Source organism: Palaemon carinicauda, chromosome 1 (genome assembly GCF_036898095.1).
Source record: "Palaemon carinicauda isolate YSFRI2023 chromosome 1, ASM3689809v2, whole genome shotgun sequence".
Taxonomy (NCBI): domain Eukaryota; kingdom Metazoa; phylum Arthropoda; class Malacostraca; order Decapoda; family Palaemonidae; genus Palaemon; species Palaemon carinicauda.
In genome coordinates, this window is record NC_090725.1 from 331,831,244 (window position 1) to 331,853,489 (window position 22,246).

General features: G+C 47.4%; 1 protein-coding gene across 4 annotated transcripts in view; it reads right to left on the bottom strand.

Moving 5' to 3' along the window:
* LOC137658787 (soluble calcium-activated nucleotidase 1-like) overlaps positions 1-22,246 on the bottom strand; it is a 117,184-nt gene that overhangs the window by 68,486 nt on the left and 26,452 nt on the right. For 3 of the 4 annotated variants that reach the window (XR_011047430.1, XM_068393844.1, XM_068393821.1), the window contains exons 2-3: positions 8,647-8,823; positions 7,010-7,185 (exon numbers count right to left, since the gene is read on the bottom strand). Coding sequence is in view for 3 of the 4 variants with exons in the window: in XM_068393844.1 (XP_068249945.1) it covers positions 7,010-7,185; positions 8,647-8,766 (296 nt within the window). In the remaining variant the exon portion in view is untranslated. The remainder of the gene's footprint in view (positions 1-7,009; positions 7,186-8,646; positions 8,824-22,246) is intronic. The other variant, XM_068393830.1, reaches the window with a different exon arrangement.

Here is a 22,246-nt window from a genome sequence, read left to right on the forward strand (position 1 = left end):
TGTTGAGTACCCTCCCCATCAGACAAAACGGGGGAAAGGCATAAACGTCGATGTTGTCCCACCGTTGTTGGAATGCATCTTGCCAGAGAGCCTTGGGGTCTGGGACTGGGGAAACACACAACGGGAGCTTGAAGTTCAGGGCCGTTGCGAAGAGGTCAACTGTCGGAGAACCCCACAAAGTCAGGACTTTGTTGGCTGCTAGATGATCCAAAGACCACTCGGTACTCACTATCTAAGATGCTCTGCTCAAGTTGTCGGCAAGCACATTCCTTTTGCCCGGAATGAAGCGTGCCGATAGTGGTATCCAGTAGATTTCGGCCCATCTTGTTTCTGCCTACTTTTCAACACATTTCTAAAATGCGTTAGGCAAACGTCATTGCAGTGTTGAAGCGCACGGTTGGTATAAACTTTTTCTGGATGTTCCTTTTCAACGTAGTCTGCCATTTTATGGAAACATGCGAGAATGTCCTTAATGTCTGACATTTTCAAAGGTGTAACATCCTCCTCATCACCGCTAGAGAACTGCTCTTGAACAATACTCATTTGCATCGTCTCCAACTCCTTCAGGTCGTCCGTCGTCAACTCCTCGTGGTGCTCCTCGATAAGTTCATCTATATCCTCGGCGCTAACTTCCAGCCCCATGGACGTACCAAGATGTATGATGTCAGCCACCTCAGACTGCTGAATGGGTTCAGGATCGTCAACGATCTCGGCTTCGCCTCCAGGCTTCCCGAACCCCTCGAAGTCTCGTGCAGAGACAACATCAGGCCACAGCTTCCTCCAAGATGAGTTCAGGGTACGCCTCGAAACTTCCTGCCAAGGCGAGATCGATGAGTTTGAGGCATATCACGATATTAAAGTGATCTTTCCAGAATTCACGCAGAGTGAGGTTTGTACTTTCTGTGACTTGGAAACATCTCTGGAAGAGATGCTTCGTGTACAATTTTTTGAAATTAGAAATAACTTGCTGGTCCATGGGCTGGAGGAGAGGGGTGGTGTTAGGCGGTAGATACAGGACCTTTATGAAGGAATACTCGGCCAGAAGATATTCCTCGAGGCCAGGAGGGTGAGCTGGAGCATTGTCCAACACCAGCAGACATTTCATAGGGAGGCGCTTTTCTCCCAAATATTTTCGGACAGTCGGACCGAAGCAGACATTCACCCAATCAATGAAAAGTTGCCTCGTTACCCAGGCTTTAGCATTCGCCCTCCACATCATGGGAAGGTTCTCCTTGATGACTTTGTGGGCTTTGAAGGCTCGGGGATTTTCAGAATGGTACACCAGCAGGGGCTTTATCTTGCAGTCCCCACTGGCGTTTGCGCAAAAAGCAAGGGTAAGCCTGTCCTTCATAGGCTTATGTCCGGGTAGCCTCTTCTCCTCAGCCGTGATGAACGTCCGACGAGGCATTTTCTTCCAGAAAAGCCCAGTTTCGTCGTAATTGAAAACTTGCTGCGAACTGTAGCCTTCCTTGCAGAGTCAACTCTTCAAACGTTTTAACAAAGGCATCGGCGGCCTTCGTGTCCGAGCTGGCTGCCTCCCCATGCCGTACCACTGAATGAATACCAGTCCTTCCCTTGAATTTCTCGAACCACCCCCGAGAAGCCTTGAACTCTGGGGGTTCCTGCTGGGATGTTCCTTCTCCTGCCCCTGATGTCTGGCAAATTGTAGTCTTAGTGATGGTGTCTCCTGAGATCTCTCTGTCTTTGATCCACACAAGAAGCAGCCTCTCCATCTCGTCATGCACGTGGGTTTTCTTGTTGGAGAAAATAGTGACGCCCTTAGAAGGTGTCGCTGCTTTGATGGCCGCCTTCTGCTTCAGGATGGTGCCTATCGTAGACGGATTCCGGCCATACTCCTTGGCGATCGCACTTAAACGCACGCCAGACTCGTACTTTTTCACGATTTCGAGTTTCGTCTCCATCGAGTGCATCGTCTTCTTCTTTCCTTCGGCAACATTCTTGGGACCCATGGCTACAGTATTAAGCTCAATAATACACTACGTACGTTACATACTATGTAGTAAACACTAATACAGTACAGTGCACAGTAAAGAATGTTTAATAACGATAACACGTGGCGTACGAATGTATTTAACACTACGTCAAACAAGCGAAAGCACACAAAGTCAATGTTAACGATACAGCAGTCGGAACGAAAAGAGAGAGAGAGAGATGAACGCCCGTGCGAAAGCAAGGTGGGATAGTTGCCGACCAATAGGAAAGCAGGATCTTATGGCGTCAGCTAGCATCTGAGTAGGGAGATAACCAATGGGTGAGCGGGAGGCTGAGTGAGTGAGTTTACCCAAGTTCAAAGTCTGGCGGCGCGCGCTTTTTAAAATTACTCACAGCGACGAGTTGGGATCTCGTAAGCTTTTCGTATCCAGAAAATTTTTTCGTATACTGGGGCATAAAAATCTTCGAATCGCTTTTCGTACCCTGAAATTTTCGTAAGCAGAAACTTTCGTATCCAGAGGCATCACTATACTGTCGTCTTGTCGCTCATCACCACCACAGAGTGACTTGCCAGGTACTGTTGGAACTGTTGAAGGGCCAGGAAGATGGCCTTCATCTCTAGGAGATTTATATGGAGATACTTTTCTGAGCACAGCACCTTGAACTGGTACTTCCTCTTGTCTAGGGTGAATCTTAAGCACTTCCTTGAAGACGGATGGACTGGGATCTGGAAGTACGAGTCCTTTAAGTCCAGTGTACACATTAAGTCCTGAGATCTTACCGCTAGTCTGACTGTGTCGGCCGTCTCTATGCTGAACGGAGTTTGCTTGACAAACTTGTTCAGGGCTTTGAGGTCGATGACTGGTCTCCAGCCTCCAGACGCCTTTCTTACAAGAAAGAGCCGACTGAAGATGCCTGGGGACCCGTCGAGGACCTCTTGGAGAGCGCCCTTCTTCAACAGGGTATGGACTTCTGCCTGAAGGGCCTACCCCCTTTGCTGATCCCATGGCAAAGGAGTCTGTTGACACTGGATTCCTGGTCAGGGGAGGGAGAGATGTTACGAACGGGACGCGACATCCTAGATGAACCACGGAAATTGTCCAGGGATCGGCCCCGAGTTGCTTCCACCTGTCCGAGCAACTTTGTAGGCATCCCCCCACTGGTGGACAAGCAAGGGGAGTGCCTATCCTAGTGTTTGCAGCCTCGGCTGCTCCCTCTAGGATTTTTCCCTCCCCTGGAGGACTTCTTGCCTTTCCTGTCCTTGACAGGAAAGGGCTTATTAGACTCCACTGTTTTTGCTGCTGTCTTCGTTGTTGTGGTCTTGGTTGGACGGGACTGCTGAGGAGCTGGAGGTTTATAGGGCTTGGATGTCAAAGCCCTATGGAGGAGGGAGTCCTGATGGGACTTCCTCCACCTCTCAGCACCATGTTCAACATCCTAAGGCTCAAACAGGTGGGCTCCCTCTAGAGAGGAATGTCTGAGCCTAGTTATCTTGATGTTGGGGACTTGATAGTGAAATCTCTCAGACACCACATCTCGACGTTTGTTTCAAGGTGTTTGCCCACAAGTTTAAAACTTGGTGGGCAAGAAACTCGATCGTGCGAGTGCCCGAGAGAAGGAAAGTCTCCATTGCCTTCATGGTATGTTCCTTGGAGAACACCTCGGTCCGTACCAGGATTCCCAAGGTCCCTAGCCAGATATCCAGCCACGAAGTAGCCTGCATAGCATACCCTGTGACCTTATCCTGATTAAGGATTTCGGCCGTTGAGAAAGAGACCTGCCGGCTAGAGTGTCTCTCAAGAGAGATCCCCTTAGTTAGCTCTTCCAGAGTGGTGAAGAGGAAGAGCTGGACTGGGCTACCCAAGGATCTCAAAGTACCTCCTCTGTTGTACACGAAGAGGTGAGAGGAGCTTGTTGGTAGAGCCGGAACGGTTGATGGAGGCAAACTCGGAGAGCTATAGGGCGATCTTAGCCCTGGCACCCTTCAGCCCTTGAGACCAGGGCAGGGCTACACTGGTCTTTGAGGGTTTCTGGGTGCCAAAGATACGGTCTAAGACTGTATCGTTGCCCTCCTGAGGGGGTATCTCTGGGTCGGTAAACCCGCTGATAATCCTAATCCTGCCAGAATGCATATTCTGACTCTTTTTGCTCTCCTTCCTTAGTCGGAGTTGCATCCCCAAGAGCTCTTCCCGGGGTGGGTCGCGTACATCCCTCGAGTGGCTGGCTGTCTCCGTCTTTGTAGTCCAGGTGGAGGACTTTCCAAGGAAGGAGGTAAAACTCCAACATCGAAGGCTTGGATGTTGTGTTCTTCCTGATTTCTGATGGTGGGGAACTCTCAGCGTGAAGGGAAGTTTCCTGCGACAGTGGAATGGAGGAGGGCCTTTCCTCACGCGACTTCTTTGGTAAAGGTGAGGTGGGAGAATATCCCTGGGGAGATGCCAGAGGGACTAGCCTTGATGGCCTGACCAGAGTCAGTTTCACCCTCGAGGAAGTGACCATGTCGGAAACTCCTCTTTTCCTCTTCAATGGGGTGGAGGAAGCCATGGTTACGTGTCGAGAGTCTGGAGCTATAAGCTGCTCTGACGAGCAGCCAGACAGGGCAGGATTGAAGGCATGTGCTACAGCTCTGACTAGAGCACTGAACCATGGCTGCTGACTGACCGATACACTGTCAGATAGATCCCCTACGAGGAGTTACCGTAATAGGTGGGTCTGCCTTACAAGAAGGCAATTTCGGGATCCTGAACCCCTCTGCAGAAGACTGTTCCCCTTTTACTGATGGGCATGCTGAAATGCATTTGCGGGGAGGGGAGTGAGGCGATGATGACCTGGCCAGGTGCAGTTCCTGTGCACATGCCTGATACGCGGGCGAACGTTGGTGCGCGCAAGAGAATATTGGCGCGCGGCGGCCGAAAGTTGGCGCGCAGGTGAGAGCTGGCGCATAGGCGGGAATTGGCTTGCGCGCGAATGAGTGGTGGCGCGCACGTGTTGGCGTGCGCGGGCGAGTGTCAGGTGCGCATGTCCTGGTGCGTGCACGCGGGAGAGACCTGGTGCTTAGGAGAGCGCTGGCGCGCAAGTTCGCACATGCGGTCGAGTGATGGTGCATGCGCGTAGGCAAGTGATGGCGCATGCGTGCAGGAGAGTGATGGCGCGCAGGAGCTTGCCGACGTGCATGAGAGCGCTGGCACACAGGAGAGTGCTGGTGCTTAGGAGTGCTGGCGCGTAGGTGAGCGCTGGCGCGAAGGAGAGCGCTGGCGCGTAGGAGATCACGGGCGCGCAGGAGAGTGCTGGCGCGTAGGAGACCGTGGGCGCGCAGGAGAGCGCTGGCGCGTAGGCGCATGTTGCAGCTGCCGTCTATGAGGGCGAGCAGGTGAAGGAGCGTGTCGAAGCGTTGTAGAGCGCTGACAAGCAAGTTGGTGTTAACGAGCTGCTGGTGAGCGCTGGTGTCCTGCAGGAGGTTGGCAAGCTGAAGGGCGGTGGCGCGCAGCAGCACACTTCGGTAGGGCCTCAAGAGGCTTTACCGGGAACAGGAACAGTGATGGAAGGTCGGCAGATCTGATGGATGGTTGATCAGGAACCGGGATGTGCCCTTTGGAAGGGCGAGCATCCACCGATGGAGATCGCGAACAATCTGCAGAGAGGTCCAGGACCGAAGTTAGAGGACTAGTAGGAGGTCCAGGCACTGAAGATGACTGCAGCGGAGGCTCCTCTGCAGGTGAAGGCTGCGACAACGAAGCTGGAGAGCTGAAGAGGCACCTTTTTACCGATGGTGGAAGGAGACCTCTAAGGCGAAGTGGAGGGCGAGCTTTTCAAGGCGCCCTCTAGGGATCGTTGGATCAGCAAGCTGACCGTACGCCGAAGCAGTCTGAAGAGGAGTCTCTATGAGTGAACTCCCCCGAGGGGGAGAAACACTCGCAGAAGAGACAGACGGACTTAGTTTCCCCCTTGAAGGATGATCAGGAAAGGGGGAAACTAAGCAGGCAGCAACAGCTGGAGAGTCTGGAGGAGTAGAGGAGTCGGACGAGATCATAGGCGACACCTCTAACACCACAACGTCGACAAGGGCCACAGGATCTACCTCTGACGGCAATGATGACTGCTGCACACTAGCACCCCTGCGGATGATTTGCAGCAATGGGTCCTTGGAGGGCGGACCCGAGAGTCCCAAGGATGACCAAACCTGTGATAAGGAAGTTAGTGACAAGGCCTCACCCGGGGGGAGAGGTGGGGCCGCTTCGCTAGGGGAAGCAACACCATCTCTCAAGGACTGGGGTTGGCCGACATTAAACTCGTCTACGCTACTACTAGACGGTCTCTCGGAAGAGACCGAACGAGTAGGAGCTTCGGAGGTGGGTCGGGAGACGGAAGAAGAGGCCTTGGGTTTTCCTCCCTTCAAAGGAACCTTCGAAGGAGAAATATCCCGCTTAGACTTCTTCTTCCGCTGTTGCCCAAACTTCTCCCACTGGGAGGAGGACCACTCCCTGCACTCATTACACTTATTATCACTATCACACCGTTGACCTCTGCAGGTAGGATAAAGGGTGTGGGGATCTGTCTCCAACGCCAACATAAATGTTCCACAGGGCCGGCCGGTGAGTCCAGGGCAGGTGCACATGGTTGTAGAGGTTAACTCACAACCACACACTAGAAAAAGAAAAAGCAAAAACAGATTAATGGCAGTCCAAAACAATGCGAAGGATGAAGAGCGGCAACGTCCGTTCACCATCCGAGCCAAAAGTAAAGTGAGCTAAATCACAGGTGTGTGAGTGGGAGCAGTAACAAACTGCACTCCCCTACACCCCGCTAACTAGCGGTGTGGGTAGTTAACCCTCGCTAAACTTTAATGGCTCGTCATTTCAGCTACGCCGAAAGTAATACCACAATTAAATAACGTGGTTTGTATTTCAGTTACGGAACAAACACGAATCTGAGAGATATTAATGTATTTCAACACTGTCCCTCACCTGTTATAGAAATGCATTTCAATATTGTCCCTCACCTGCTATAAAAAACACAAATCTGAGAGATATTAATGTATTTCAATACTACCCCTCACCTGTTATAAAATGTGAACCAATTCCTCTGATGATGATGCCCATGGCCATGTTCTTCCCCATGCCCAAAAAGATCATTGGTCAAATTACTGGTGCTCATCCTCGACGTTGGCATGATGATAAAAAGTACTAACAAAGATATCAATCCCACTAATGCCACAAAGGTGACAAATTTTGTCTGAAATAAGGTCAAGGATAATATTAAAGAGACTAGAATAACATACATGCTACCCTTTATGACATAACAAATGAATTAATACTGCAATCTTGTTTTTAGTCTGATCAGCAATCCAAAACAAAAGTATATTAGCATGAAATTATTTCCATCAACATAATATTGTACATTTGCAAATAATCAGCAATTAAATCAAATATTGCAATCTTGTTTCTAGTCTGAACAGCTATCCCAAACAAAAGTACATTAGCATCAAGTTATTTCTATCAACATAATATCGTACATTTGCAAATAATCAGCAATTAACCCTTTTACCCCCAGGCTATTTGGAAATTTCCAACCCTTACCCCCCAGGGTTATTTTTTTTTCAAGCACATTTTGCAGTATATTTTTTTTAAATTGCTCTAACAGCCTTAATTTTTGTCATAGATAGGTCAGGTTGGTCTCATTCTCTTGGAAAATGCCTGAAGTTTCTCAAAAAATTATCAAAAATATGCAAAAAAAATTTAAATAGCAGTTTTTTTGCAAGGACGTACCGGTACGTCCATGGGGGTAAAGGGATGAGTTTTGTGAAACGTACCAGTACGTCCTTTGGGGGTAAAAGGGTTAAATCAAATTTTCCCAAACATACACCCACTACTAAATTTTGTCAGATGTTCCTCATAACTTCATTTGATCATGACAACCTAGCAATCATACAAACTGTGATAATAATCCTCTGTACAATACCTGAAAAAGCCTAGCAATCATACAAACTGTGATAATACTCCTCTGTACAATACCTGAAAAAACCTAGCAATCATACAAACTGTGATAATACTCCTCTGTACAATACCTGAAAAAGCCTAGCAATCATACAAACTGTGATAGTACTCCTCGGTACAATACCTGAAAAAACCTAGCAATCATACAAACAAGGGTGCTATTATAGTATGCTATCTACCGTCAAATTTCTATTATAGTATGCTATCTACCGTCGAATTTCTACTATAGTATGGTATCTACCACAAAGTATGTTATCTACCGTCAATGTTAATCCTCCTGTTTGATGAGGATTATCAAACAGATTACTTACCACCAGTATGTTATCCTCATTGGACTTTAATGATAGTTTGATAATATTTATTGGCAGGACAACATGGATGCATAATTATAAGCAGTTTGTAGGTTACGCTAGGTTGGGTTAGGTTAGGTTGGGTTGAGTTAGGTTAGATTAGGTTAGGTTAATGTTAGGTTATCAAGTCAGTAGTGATCCTCCTTATTAGAGGCGGATTAGCAAGTAGACCGTATTTTTTAGGGACTGATGATAGGTATCATTATAGTCAGAGAGGGGTGGTAGATAGCAAAATCGGTGGTAGATAGCATACTATAATAGCACCCAAACAAGTGATAATACTCCTCTGTACGATACCTGAAAAAACCTAGCAATCATACAAACTGTGATAATACTCCTCTGTACAATACCTGAACATGAAGTGTAGAATTCCCCACCCTGTAAGAGAGGGGTGCTCGACTAAATACAGCTTGTCTCATATCTAATACTTTACTGCTATCCAACATATTTGCATTCAATTCCAATGACATGAAGTCTGTATACTCGGAGCTTGCTTAGGGATTCAACACAGCCTTGGGAGCTACCTGCTGGGAAAAAAAAGAAAAAATAATTATAGTACTTCTGTACTTATCTCCAATGGTATTACGACACAACAGCTACCTTGCTATTGCAAATTCTTACCATTATAAAGTTATAAGTGCATAGTCTAATACTTTAGAACAAGATGTTACAGACATAAAACTTTTCTCAAAAGTTTTTACTTAGTATACCCAACCATCAATCTTAAAATCTTACAATATTTTTCATATCTGATTCTCAGACATGGTAAGAGCATACCAAAGAAAAACTGGACAAGCCGCAACTCCATCTAGAGTGTTACTAAGGGCAGTCAAATGTTTAGAGTGTGAGCACAAGCCAATTAAGAGGGGTTGCAAAGGATTTTGGTATTCCATTTCAAACATGTGCACATTATTGCCAGAAAATAACTAATAAACAACCAAAGAGTGAAGGAAGTTCATCATTTACAGTGGGCTAAACACAACACAGACAAGTATTCTCTAATCAATATGAAAATGACAAATTCGTAGATAATTTGTATTTTTCCTAACTACAGTATACAAACCTTAGCAATTTAACAGGGGTATTACTTTCGGCGTAGCTGAAATGACGAGCCATTAATTTTTAACGAGGGTTTACAACCCACACCCCGCTAACTAGGAGGGTAGATTGCCCCCCCCCCCCACCCCCTTCTCACACACCTGTGCTTGAGCTCACTTTGCTTGGAGGTAGGACTTCAAGAGGGATAGGGCTGGCGGGCAAGTTTGGTTAAATAGCTAAGGTTTGTATAGTTAGGACAAATACAAATTATCTACGAATTTGTCATTTGTTCCGTAACTGAAATACAAACCACGCTATTTAATAGGGGCGACTCACCCATTAGGAAGGGTGGACGTCCCAGCCAGTCTGGCTTTTAACTTTGCCCGCGGGCTCGTTATTTGAGTGTGTAAGCACCCCAGGAATAAGAAGTCCCTGCACCTCGCTAGAACCTTGCTATGCAAGGACTGCGGCCTACGCAAGCTGTGTGTGTGAAGGTATGAAGAAGTGTGACTCGTCCTGGGAAGTTGTTCTGAAGTTCTTTAGATGGAAACTTGTAGACTAGGACTTCCCCAATACCACCTCATCAGGGTATGGGGACGTAACAGTATTAACTTAACACTAGGAACACAAGGGAGCATGGTTTACCTGCAGTGGTTTGAGGTCAGCTATGCAGAGAACCCAGGATGCTGCTTTCCCCAAGAGAGGGGATGATGAAGAAAAGAATAAGGGCCAGTCAAACCTTTTCATTCATACAGACTAAAACCGGGTAACAATGCCCTCAACCTTCTGCTACTTGTCCAATAAGGAGCTTGAGGTTTTCAAACCAACGGTTGTGCAGCCACCACAGGGCCGATAGCGAACGTATCGAGTCTCTTGTGGGTCACGTCTTGCAGGTAGTGGGATGTGAATGTTGTTTGAGGTTTCCACACCCCACCTTGAAGAACCTGCGTCACTGAAAAATTTCTTTTGAAGGACAGGGACGTAGCTATGCCCCTGACATCAAGTGCTCTAGGGCGACGTGACGGAGGAGGGTCTGAATTCAAGGCCAGGTCAATGACCCTACGAATCCATGCAGAGATGGTGTTGTTGGTGACCCTCCTCTTAGTCCCTGTGCTGACGAATAGTGCTGGCACATGAGGACGGGCTGCAGCTGTTCTTTTGAGGTACAGCCTCAAGCTCCTTACTGGGCATAGTAAGAGATGGTCTGGGTCATCTGTTACAGTACGGAGACTAGAAATCCGGAAGGAGTCGAATCGAGGATCCGCTACTCCCGGATTCTGAGTCTTAGCAATAAACTCAGGGATGAAGCTGAACATTACCTCTCCCCATCCCCTTGAATGGGCGATGTCATACGAGAGACCATGAAGTTAGCTGACTCGCTTGGCCGAGGCCAAAGCTAGCAGGAATACCGTCTTCCAGGTTAGGTGGCGATCTGATGCCTGGCATAATGGTTCATAGGGAGGTCTCTTAAGAGACCTGAGAACTCGAACCACATTCCATGGGGGAGGTCTCACTTCCCACTGAGGGCAAGTAAGTTCATAACTTCGTATGAGTAGGGAAAGTTCCAGCAAAGAAGAAATGTCCATTCCTTTCAGCCTGAAGGTTAGACTTAAGGGTGAGCGATAGCCTTTCACTGCCGAGACTGAAAGGCGCATTTCTTCCCGCAAATACACGAGGAACTCTACTATTGTTGGAATAGTGGCATCGAGTGGAGAGATACCCCTTCCACGACACCAACCACAGAGGACTTTCCACTTTGCCTGGTAGACTGCTGCCGAAGACCTTCGCAGGTGTCCAGACATCCTGACAGCAACTTGTTGCGAAAATCATCTCTCAGAGAGGAGATGCTGGATAGTCTCCACGCATGCAGTCGTAGTGAACCTACGGCTTTGTGGAAGATGTTGGCATGTGGTTGTTTGAGTAGATTGTGTTATGGAGGGAGTTCTCTTGGTAGCTCCATTAGGAGTTGCAGAAGGTCCAGGAACCATTACGCGTGATGCCATAGTGGAGCTATGAAGGTCATTGAAAGATTGACCGATGTTCTGGTCTTGTTGAGTACCCTCCTCATCAGACAGAACGGGGGAAAGGCATAAACGTCGATGTTGTCCCACCGATGTTGGAAAGCATCTTGTCAGAGAGCCTTGGGGACTGGGACTGGGGAACTGTACAGCAGGAGCCTGAAGTTCAGGGCCGTTGCGAAAAGATCCACAGTCGGAGAACCCCACAAAGTCAGGACTTTGTTGGCTAGTAGATGATCCAAACACCACTCGGTACTCACTACCTGAGATGCTCTGCTCAGATTGTCGGCGAGCACATTCCTTTTGCCCGGAATGAAGCGTGCCAATAGTGGTATCGAGTGGACTTCAGCCCATCTCAGTACAGTATCTCTACTGCTAGATGGGATAGTTGCTGCAAAAAAGTATCTCCTTGTTTGTTGATGTAGGCCACTACTGTGGTGGTGTCGCTCATCACCACCACAGAGTGACTTGCCAGGCCTCTCTGGCGAAGAGGAAGGCGAGCCTTGCGACGAATGCGCCCTCTGGGGGCCATAGGGTCAGCGAGCTGACCTTCTGCAGTCCTCCGAAGAGGAGTCTCTGTAAGTGAACTCCCCCGAGGGGAAGAAACACTAGCAGGAGAGACTGTTGGACTTAGTTTCTCCCTCGTTGGTTGAACAGGAACGGGAGAAACTAAGCCGTCAGCTAATGTAGGGTTTGAGGAGGCAGAGGTGATGGGTGATACCGCATTGGTTACCTCTGACACAACAACGTCGACAAGAGACAGAGGATCAACCTCTCTCGGTGACGGCGATTACTTGACAGAGGCACCCAATCGGATGTAGTCAAGTAAAACCTCCTTGGAGGGCAAACCCTCAAGCCCCAAGGAGGACCAAAGCTGTAAAAGGGGGATTAGTGACATATCCTCCCCCAGGGGGAGAGGTGGAGCTGCTTCACTAGGGGAAGCAACGTCATCTCTCAAGCCCCGAGTTTGGTAAACAGAAGATCGGTCTACGCTACCACTCGACGGTCTCTCGAAAGAGACCGACCGAGTGGGAGCTTCGGAGGAGCTTTGGGCAACGGAAGAAGAGGCCTTGGGTTTTTCTCCTTTCAAAGAGACCTTCGAAGGAGAAATATCCAGTTTGGACTTCTTCTTCCGTCGTCGCGAAAACCTCTCCCACTGGGAGGTAGACCACTCCCTACACTCACCACACCTGTTATTGCTATCACACCGTTGGGCATTACAGGAAGGACAAAGGGCATGAGGATCTGTCTCGACCGCCGACATGAATGTTCCACAGGGGCGGTCGGGAAACCCAGGGCAGGTGCGCATAATCGCAGAGGCCAACTTCACAAACAGAACTAGAAAAGAAAAAGCAAAAAAGCATTAAATGGCTGCCAAATGACGGCAAGGATGAAAGCGGACACGTCCGACTACCAACCGAGCCGAGAGCAAAGTGGGCTCTAGCACAGGTGTGTGTGAGAGGGGGGAGGGGCAGCAAGCTACCCTCCCCTACCCTCGCTAACTAGCGGTGTGGGTAGTAAACCCTCGTTAAAAATTAATGTCTCGTCATTTCAGCTATGCCGAAAGTAATACCCCTATTAAATAGCGTGGTTTGTATTCCAGGTATGGAACAAAGAAGCTATCTACATATCGTAAAAGTGCAGCCAATATTTATTAAGGCTTATCTCTGAAGGGCGTAAGGAAATTGGCATATCAGTATGTTATATACGGCAACAAACCTATTCTGAATTCATGGACAGAACATTAGACGGCTGGTGCTTACTGGTTTTATGGTTTTATTAAAAGAAATATAGTAAGGACATATCAATTAGATCACCGGAAGCAACCAGCCTTTCAAGAACAACAAGTTTTAATAGGACGAAGGAGGACATATTTTTGGATAATCTACAATATGTCTAAGATACTATGAGTTTACTCCAGGGGCTATATGGAACATGGATTAGACTGTGATAACAGTTCAGAAGCCTGTTAAAGTTATTGCTTGTAAAGGCTCCTTAACAAATTGGAAAAAGGATCTTGGCAGAAAGAGGAACTCTTGTAACAGTAGCTATAGGTGTCTCAGCAACTGGCAATGTGGTCCCTCTTTGTTTTCCCTAGAACTCATTTCCATCAGCATTTCCTGACTAATGGCCCTCTAGGTATTCCTGGAGCTGCTAATCCATGAGGGTAGATGAAAAGATTAAAATCTTTTTTTTAGTTTCTTAGACATTTTGTGAAATATGTTATTTTCATTAGTAAAATAAATTTTTGAATATACTTACCCGATAATCATGTAGCTGTCAACTCCGTTGCCCGACAGAATTCTACGGAAGGGATACGCCAGCGATCGCTATACAAGAGGGGGGTGTACTCACCAGCGCCACCTGTGGCCAGGTACTGCAGTACTTCTTGTTGACACCACCTCAATTTTTCCTCGGTCCACTGGTTCTCTATGGGGAGGAAGGGTGGGTCAATTAAATCATGATTATCGGGTAAGTATATTCAAAAATTTATTTTACTAATGAAAATAAAATTTTTCAATATTAATCTTACCCGATAATCATGTAGCTGATTCACACCCAGGGAGGTGGGTGAAAACCAGTGTACATGTATATCAAGAAGCTAAGTATCCCGTATTTCATATTATCAGTTATTCAAAATAACAATGAAATTATAAGTACCTGGTAAGGAAGTCGACTTGAACCATTACTCTGCCTTTAATAAGTTCGTCTTCCTTACTGAGCGCAGCGTTCCTCTTAGGAGGCTGAACAACTCTAAGGTGCTGAAGTATCAAGGGCTGCAACCCATACTAAAGGACCTCATCACAACCTTTAACCTCGGCGCTTCTCAAGAAAGAATTGACCACCCGCCAAATCAACAAGGATGTGGAAGGCTTCTTAGCCGACCGTACAACCCATAAAAAGTATTCAAGAGAAAGGTTAAAAGGTTATGGGATTATGGGAATGTAGTGGCTAAGCCCCCGCCTACTACTGCATTCGTTGTTACGAATGGTCCCAGGGTGTAGCAGTACTCGTAAAGAGACTGGACATCTTTGAGATAGAATGATGCGAACACTGACTTGCTTCTCCAATAGGTTGCATCCATAACACTCTGCAGAGAACGGTTCTGTTTGAAGGCCACTGAAGTAGCCACAGCTCTCACTTCATGTGTCCTTACCTTCAGCAAAGCAAGGTCTTCTTCCTTCAGATGAAAATGTGCTTCCCTAATCAGAAGCCTGAATAGTAAGAAACTGAGTTCTTAGACCTTGGAAAAGAAGGCTTCTTGATAGCACACCATAAGGCTTCTGATTGTCCTCGTAAAGGTTAAGACCTTTTTAGATAGTACCTAAGAGCTCTAACTGGGCAAAGTACTCTCTCCAGTTCATTCCCCACCAAGTTGGACAGGCTTGGGATCTCGAACGACTTAGGCCAAGGACGTGAAGGAAGCTCGTTTAGCAAAAACCGAGTTGCAAGGAACATGTAGCCGTTTCAGATGTGAAAACTATGATCCTGCTGAAGGCGTGGATCTCACTTACTCTTTTAGCTGTTGTCAAGCACACGAGGAAAAGAGTTTTTAATGTGAGGTCCTAAAAAGAGGCTGATTGGAGAGGTTCAAATCTTGATGACATAAGGAACCTTAGGACCACGTCTAGATTCCAGCCTGGAGTGGACAACCGACGTTCCTTTGAGGTCTCAAAAGACCTAGGGAGGTCCTGTAGATCTTTGTTGGTGGAAAGATCCAAGCCTCTGAGGCGGAAAACCGCAGCCAACATACTTCTGTAACCCTTGATCGTAGGAGCTGAAAGGGATCTTACGTTCCTTAGATGTAACAGGAAGTCAGCAATCTGGGTTACAGTGGTACTGGTTGAGGAAACTGCATTGGCCTTGTACCAGCTTCGGAAGACTTCCCCTTGAGACTGATAGACTCTGAGAGTGGATGTTCTCCTTGCTCTGGCAATCGCTCTGGCTGCCTCCTTCGAAAAGCCCCTAGCTCTTGAGAGTCTTTCGAAAGTCTGAAGGCAGTCAGACGAAGAGCGTGGAGGTTTGGGTGTACCTTCTTTACGTGAGGTTGACGTAGAAGGTTCACTCCTAGAGGAAGAGTCCTGGGAATGTCGACCAGCCATTGCAGTACCTCTATGAACCATTCTCTCGCGGGCCAGAGCGGAGCCAACCAACGTCAGCCGTGTCCCTTTGCGAGAGGAGAACTTCTGAAGTACCCTGTTGACAATCTTGAACGGCGGGAATGCATACAGGTCGAGATGGGACCAATCCAGCAGAAAAGCATCCACGTGAACTGCTGCTGGGTCTGGAATCGGAGAACAATACAACGGGAGTCTCTAGGTTATCGAGGTAGCGAACAGATCTATGGTTGGCTGACCCCACAGGGCCCAAAGTCTGCTGCAAACATTCTTGTGAAGGGTCCACTCTGTGGGGATGACCTGACCCTTCCGGCTGAGGCGATCTGCCATGACATACATATCGCCCTGAATGAACCTCGTTACCAGCGTGAGCTTTCGATCTTTTGACCAGATGAGGAGGTCCCTTGCGATCTAGAACAACTTCCACGAATGAGTCCCTCCCTGCTTGGAGATGTAAGCCAAGGCTGTGGTGTTGTCAGAGTCCACCTCCACCACCTTGTTAAGCTGGAGGGACTTGAAGTTTATCAAGGCCAGATGAACCGCCAACAACTCCTTGCAATTGATGTGAAGTGTCCTTTGCTCCTGATTCCATGTTCCCGAGCATTCCTGTCCGTCCAAAGTCGCACCCCAGCCCGTGTCTGATGCGTCCGAGAGGAGACGGCGGTCGGGTTTCTGAACAGCCAAAGGTAGACTTCCTTGAGAAGAAAGCTGTTCTTACACCACGCGAGAGTAGACCTCCTCTCTTCGGAAACAGGAACTGAGACCGTCTCTAGCGTCATGTCCTTTATCCAGTGAGCAGCTAGATGATACTGAAGGGGGCGGAGGAGGAGTCTCCCTAACACGATGAACAGGGCCAGCGATGAAAGGGTCCCTGTTAGACTCATCCACTACCTGACTGAGCATCGGTTCCTTCTCAGCATGCTCTGGATGCATTCTAGGGCTTGGAAGATCCTTGGGGCCGACGGAAAAGCCCGAAAAGCTCGACTCTGAAGATCCATACCCAGGTAGACAATGGTCTGGGATGGGACGAGCTGGGACTCCTCAAAATTGACCAGGAGGCCCAGTTCCTTGGTCAGATCCATAGTCCATCTGAGAATCTCCAGACAGCGACGATTTGTGGGAGCTCTTAAAAGCCAGTCGTCTGACGGAGCCGGACACAAGATCATGGTACTGCTACACAGTCTGTGAACTGTCAACCATGGGGAAGCGAGGAAGTACAGTGACAACCCGAAGCTGTCTAGACTGTCTGGGTCGTACAGACAACTCCTTATCGGGTTGCTGAGGTTGCCGCACTGCGTCACAACAAGTCACTTCTGCTGGTTGTTGAACGTCTTCCCAGTGACACACTGACTCCGTAAACAAAAAATCCTCTAACAAGGACTAAGCTTGGACTGCATGTCTTGCAACACAGCTCAAGGTCTATGGGAGCAGGTGTGGTAACAGACGGGGTTAGCGACTGAAGTGGAACCATTACCTTCCCTGGAAGCATGTTATGCTTAAATAAAAGTCCATAGGAGGCTACGCAGCTAAAGGCTCCTCTCCAAATGACAGAGTCCTCAAGGGAATATCAGAAGGAGGGAGAATAGCACTTTCTCATCTACAGGGACCATATCCGAGAAAAGCCAAGTTCTCTCAGTGAGGGTTTCACTGGTGCAAAAGCAGCAGACCAGAAGGCAACGTTATGAAACTGCTTGACAGTCTAGTGAGTTGGCAACAACTAAAGATGTGTGACTGAGAAGCATGCGGCAAGGCATGCAGAGCATGCTGTATGCAGAGCATGCTGTATGTAGAGCATGCTGTAAGGTAAGCAGAGCATGTTGCATGGCGTGTGGCTTATGCTGCATGGGATGAGGCTCATGCTGCATGGGATGAGGCTCATGCTGCTTAAAAGAAATCTGAACCTGACACTAATCTAGCTGTCCGAGGATTTACCTGGTGAGACATCAGTCTCTTTACCAGAGAGTTTTACCAGATTTCCCCGGGCCACCACGTGACACAATTGGTAGTAATTCATTCAAATTACCTCTAATGAGTCAATATGGATAAATATCAACACAACATCGTGTTCAAATAGAAATAAATTTCTACCTCATACTTGGGATCGAACACTAGCCCCTTCTAATGAAAGGCCAGGTCGAAACCAACCATGCCACGAGAGCCCATAGGATGTCGCATAGCATGAGGCTCCTGCCTCATGGGTTGAGGAGGATGCCGCATAGCATGAGGCTCCTGCCTCATGGTTTGATCCTGTGAGGTTCCTGCCTCAAGAGTTGCGTCTGCCTCAAGGGTTGAGGGGGTAGCTGCGCAGAGAGAGGCTCATGCTGCATAGACTGCGGTTCAAGTTGAATGGGAAGAGGCTCAAGCTGAGGAGAAAGTGGCAGATGCATGCGTTGAGGTGGCTGACTCATAGCATGAGGTTCCTGCCTCAAGAGTTGCGCTTGCCTCAAGGGTTGAGGTGGCTGCGCAGAGAGAGGCTCTTGACTCACGAGTTGAGGTTCTTGAGGTGCTTGCCTCGAGAGTTGAGGTTCTCGCCTCGAGGAAAGTGGAGGTGGTTGTTGCGAGAGTTGAGGTGGCTGCCTCAAGGATGGTAGAGGTTGTCGTACCTCAAGAGGTTGCTGCCTCGAGGGTAGTTGTAATGCAAGATACTCCTGCCTCAAGGGTAGAGGAGGTTGTAAGGCATAAGGCTCCTGCCCCCATTGTTGAGGAGGTTGCTGCGTGGTAAGAGGCTCCTGCCTCAAGGAAAGTGGAGGTTGCTGCACAGCGCTGGTATCTGGCAACTCCCAACGCGGCAGCTCACGCATGGAGGTAGCTAGAGGAACCTCAACCTCATACGTCTGGCAGATTGTACTGCGCAGAGGAGGAGGAGCGTTCGCAGGAGGAGGTGTATTAACCTTCTCTGCCTGAAACTCCTGCATCAACACCGCAAGCTGAGACTGCATTGTCTGCAGTATAGACCACTAGAGTTTAAGAAAGACAACAACAAACGGAGCTACTGTCCGTTGAGACTGAGGGTCTAAAACAGCTGGTGCGGCAACAGACGGAGCTACTGCCTGTTGCGATACCACCTTGCCTCTCTGGGAGGTGTGCAATTGTCGTACTGCAGCAAGTCCGAACTGACCCAGGGCTAATGGCTACACCTAGGAGTTGGACTTGTGCGGAAGGGACCGACTTGCACTTAAAAGCTGCAAGATTTGGTCCATGGTTTCTGCGAGAAACCTCTTCCGCAGACGAGGAATAAAAGGGCTCTCTCGTCTTTGTGTGGGTGGGGTGATCACGTCGGCAACGTGTGTAGATACACCCGAAACCACGGAGGGAAAACGTCTGTTCGTCGATCAAGGCCTGCTGAACCCATAAGTCCTTCGACATTACTTCTCCCCTGGGCTTGGGAGCTTGTAAGAGGTCCCAGACTAGGCGAACAACTGGCACGAACAGACGAACCCTCGAACGCAACACTGTAACACTTTGCGCTTATCACTTATCACTTTTGATTTTCTGTTTGCACTTATTTCATTGAACTCGAAACTTTAAGTGGTTTGTACCTGAAACACGCAATTCTATCCTTCCTTAAAAGTTAGTAATTGCGAAAACAGAATTACAATGTAACAGAAAAATCTAATGAAAGATAAATAATTCAGTGGCTGGAAAGAGACTAAACACTAGATCAAATAAACTACGTTTAAAATCTCTCACCGCATAAAGCTTGAGAACAAGAATAAAACTCTAGAAACGTTTACCTTCTTCCCCTAAAGAGACTAGGGAGAAGAGCGAAAACGATAACAACGTTACTCGCTTGAACGAAACGTTTATCCTCCTCTCTCTCCCTCCGTCTCTATCTCTCTCTCTCTCTCTCTCTTGACTTAGAACCTGAGAGAAGAGCCCAATCATATATATCGTTAAAACATATTATTGTTAAAGGAAAAAAAAAAAAAAACAAAGATTTCCCAAATAAAAAGTTCCTTTATTAGAATTAAAACCATGAAGCTAAGAAAGAATGAACAAAACGCTAGAAACGGTTTACTCTTACTGCAACGTGACACCGTGAAAATTCTCTCTCTATCGTAACGATAGAGCGCAAGTTGAACGTTCTGAACGTCAACAACTGCAGAGACAAAACAAAACGTTAGTTCAACTTTGAAAACAGTACGAGACTATCAAAGAAATTCTTTCAAAAACATTAAAATAGCATAATATGTTAACAGGTAAAACCGAAATGACGGGCTCAATGTTAATTAACTTCGGTACCAAGAAAAGACCGCCTACTATTAGGAAAGGTCGAATATAAACAAATATAAAAATTAATTTTAATAAGTTTATAATAAAAGGAAGTTAATCGAAGAGGCCTATAAAAGGCGGAGAGATATAAAATAAATCTATAACTTTTGTTAAGCAAAATTAAGAAAGAGAGTCTATACTCTCTTAGACACCAACACTTCCGTCTAAGGGAAGGGTCGGCCATTTAAAAGTGAAAGAGAGTTCATACTCTCTTCGTCACCATAATTAATCAATTTAATTCCAAAAGCTAGCTAAGCTAATGATAAAACTTCCTGAATAGCGAAAGCTAAACTCTAGAGCAAATACATCACCAAATCGTGAGCAAAAACTCCAGAATCAACAGCGTATCCATGTAGGTCTAGCCGGAGGCACGACAGAGGAAAAATTGAGGTGGTGTCAACAAGAAGTACTGCAGTACCTGGCCACAGGTGGCGCTGGTGAGTACACCCCCCTCTTGTATAGCGATCGCTGGCGTATCCCTTCCGTAGAATTCTGTCGGGCAACGGAGTTGACAGCTACATGATTATCGGGTAAGATTAATATTGAAAAATTAAATGTTCCAAAGAACACCCAGTACTTTAATTACTAGACAACCATGACTCTCACCTGTCCATAAATGGCCTTGATTATACGGCAAATGAAATTTTTCTCTTTCAATTCCACTACATTGTTCTCATGGGATATGACAGATTCATAGACAATTTGTATTTTTCCTACCTATACAAAACTTAGCTATTCAATAGGGGTATTACTTTCGGCGTAGCTGAAATGACGAGCCATTAGAATTTTAACGAGGGTTTACTACCCCATCGCTCGTTAGCGGGGGTAGGGGAGGGTAGCTTGCTACACACACACCCCCCCCCCACACACACACCTGTGCTTGAGCTCACTTTGCTTGGAGGTAGGACTTCAAGAGGGATAGGGCTGGTGGGGAAGTTTGATAAAATAGCTAAGGTTTGTATAGTTAGGAAAAATACAAATTATCTATGAATTTGTCATTTGTTACGTAACTGAAATACAAACCACGCTATTTAATAGGGGTGATTCACCCATTAGGAAGGGTGGAGGTCCCAGCCAGTACTGCCTTTTTGGCTTTGCCCAGGGGCTCGTTATTTGAGTGTGTCAGCACTCAAAAATAAGGAGTCCCTGCACCTCGCTAGAACCTTGCTAAGCAAGGAACTGCGGCCTATGCAAGCTGTGTGTGAAGGTATCATGAAGTGTGACTCGTCCTAGGAAGTTGACCTGTAGTTCTTCAGATGGAAACTTTAGGCTAGGACTCTCCCAATACCACCTCGTCAGGCTATGGGGACGTGACAGTATTCGCTTAATACTAGGAACACAAGGAAACATGGTTTACCCGCAGTGGTTTGAGGTCAGCTATGCAGAGAACCCAGGATGCTGCTTTCCCCAAGAGAGGGGAAGATGAAGAAAAGAATAAGGGCCAGACAAACCTTTTCATTCATGCACACTAAAACCGGGTAACAATGCCCTCAACCTTTTGCTACTTTTCCAATAAGGAGCTTGAGGTTTTAAACCAGCTATTGTGTAGCCACCACACGGTCGATTGAGAACGTATCGAGCCTCCTGTGGGTCACGTCTTGCAGGTAGTGGGCTGTGAGGGTCATCTGACGCTTCCACACCCTAGCTTGAAGAACCTGCATCACTGAGAAATTCTTTTTGAAGGCCAAAGACGTAGCTATGCCCCTGACATCATGTGCTCTAGAGCGACGTGACGGAGGAGGGTCTGGATTCAGGGACACATGGATCACCCTACGAATCCATGCAGAGATGGTGTTCTTGGTGACCCTCCTCTTAGTCCTCCCTGTGCTAACAAATAACGCTTGCACCTGACGACGGACTGCAGCCGTTCTTTTGAGATATAGCCTCAAACTCCTTACTACACACAGTAGGAGATGGTCTGGGTCATCTGTTACAAAACGGAGACTCGAAATCTGGAAGAAATCGAACAGAGGATCCGCAACTCCCGGATTCTGAGTCTTAGCAATAAACTCAGGGACGTATCTGAACGTTACCTCCCCCCATCCCCTTGAATGGGCGATGTCATACGAGAGACCATGAAGTACACTAACTCGCTTGGGCGAAGCCAAAGCTAGTAGGAACACCGTCTTCCAAGTTAGGTGGCGATCTGATGCCTGGCGTAATGGTTCATAGGGAGGTCTTTTAAGAGACCTGAGAACTCGAACCACGTTCCATGGAGGAGGTCTCACTTCCGACTGAGGGCAGGTAAGTTCGTAACTTCGTATGAGTAGGGAAAGTTCCAGCAAAGAAGAAATGTCCATTCCTTTCAGCCTGAAGGCTAGACTTAAGGCTGAGCGATAACCTTTCACCGCCGAGACTGAAAGGCGCATTTCTTCCCCCAAATACACAAGAAACTCCGCTATTGTTAGAATAGTGGCATCGAGTGGAGAGATATCCCTTCCAAGACACAAACCACAGAAGACTTTCCACTTTGCCTGGTAGACAGATGCGGATGACTTTCGCAG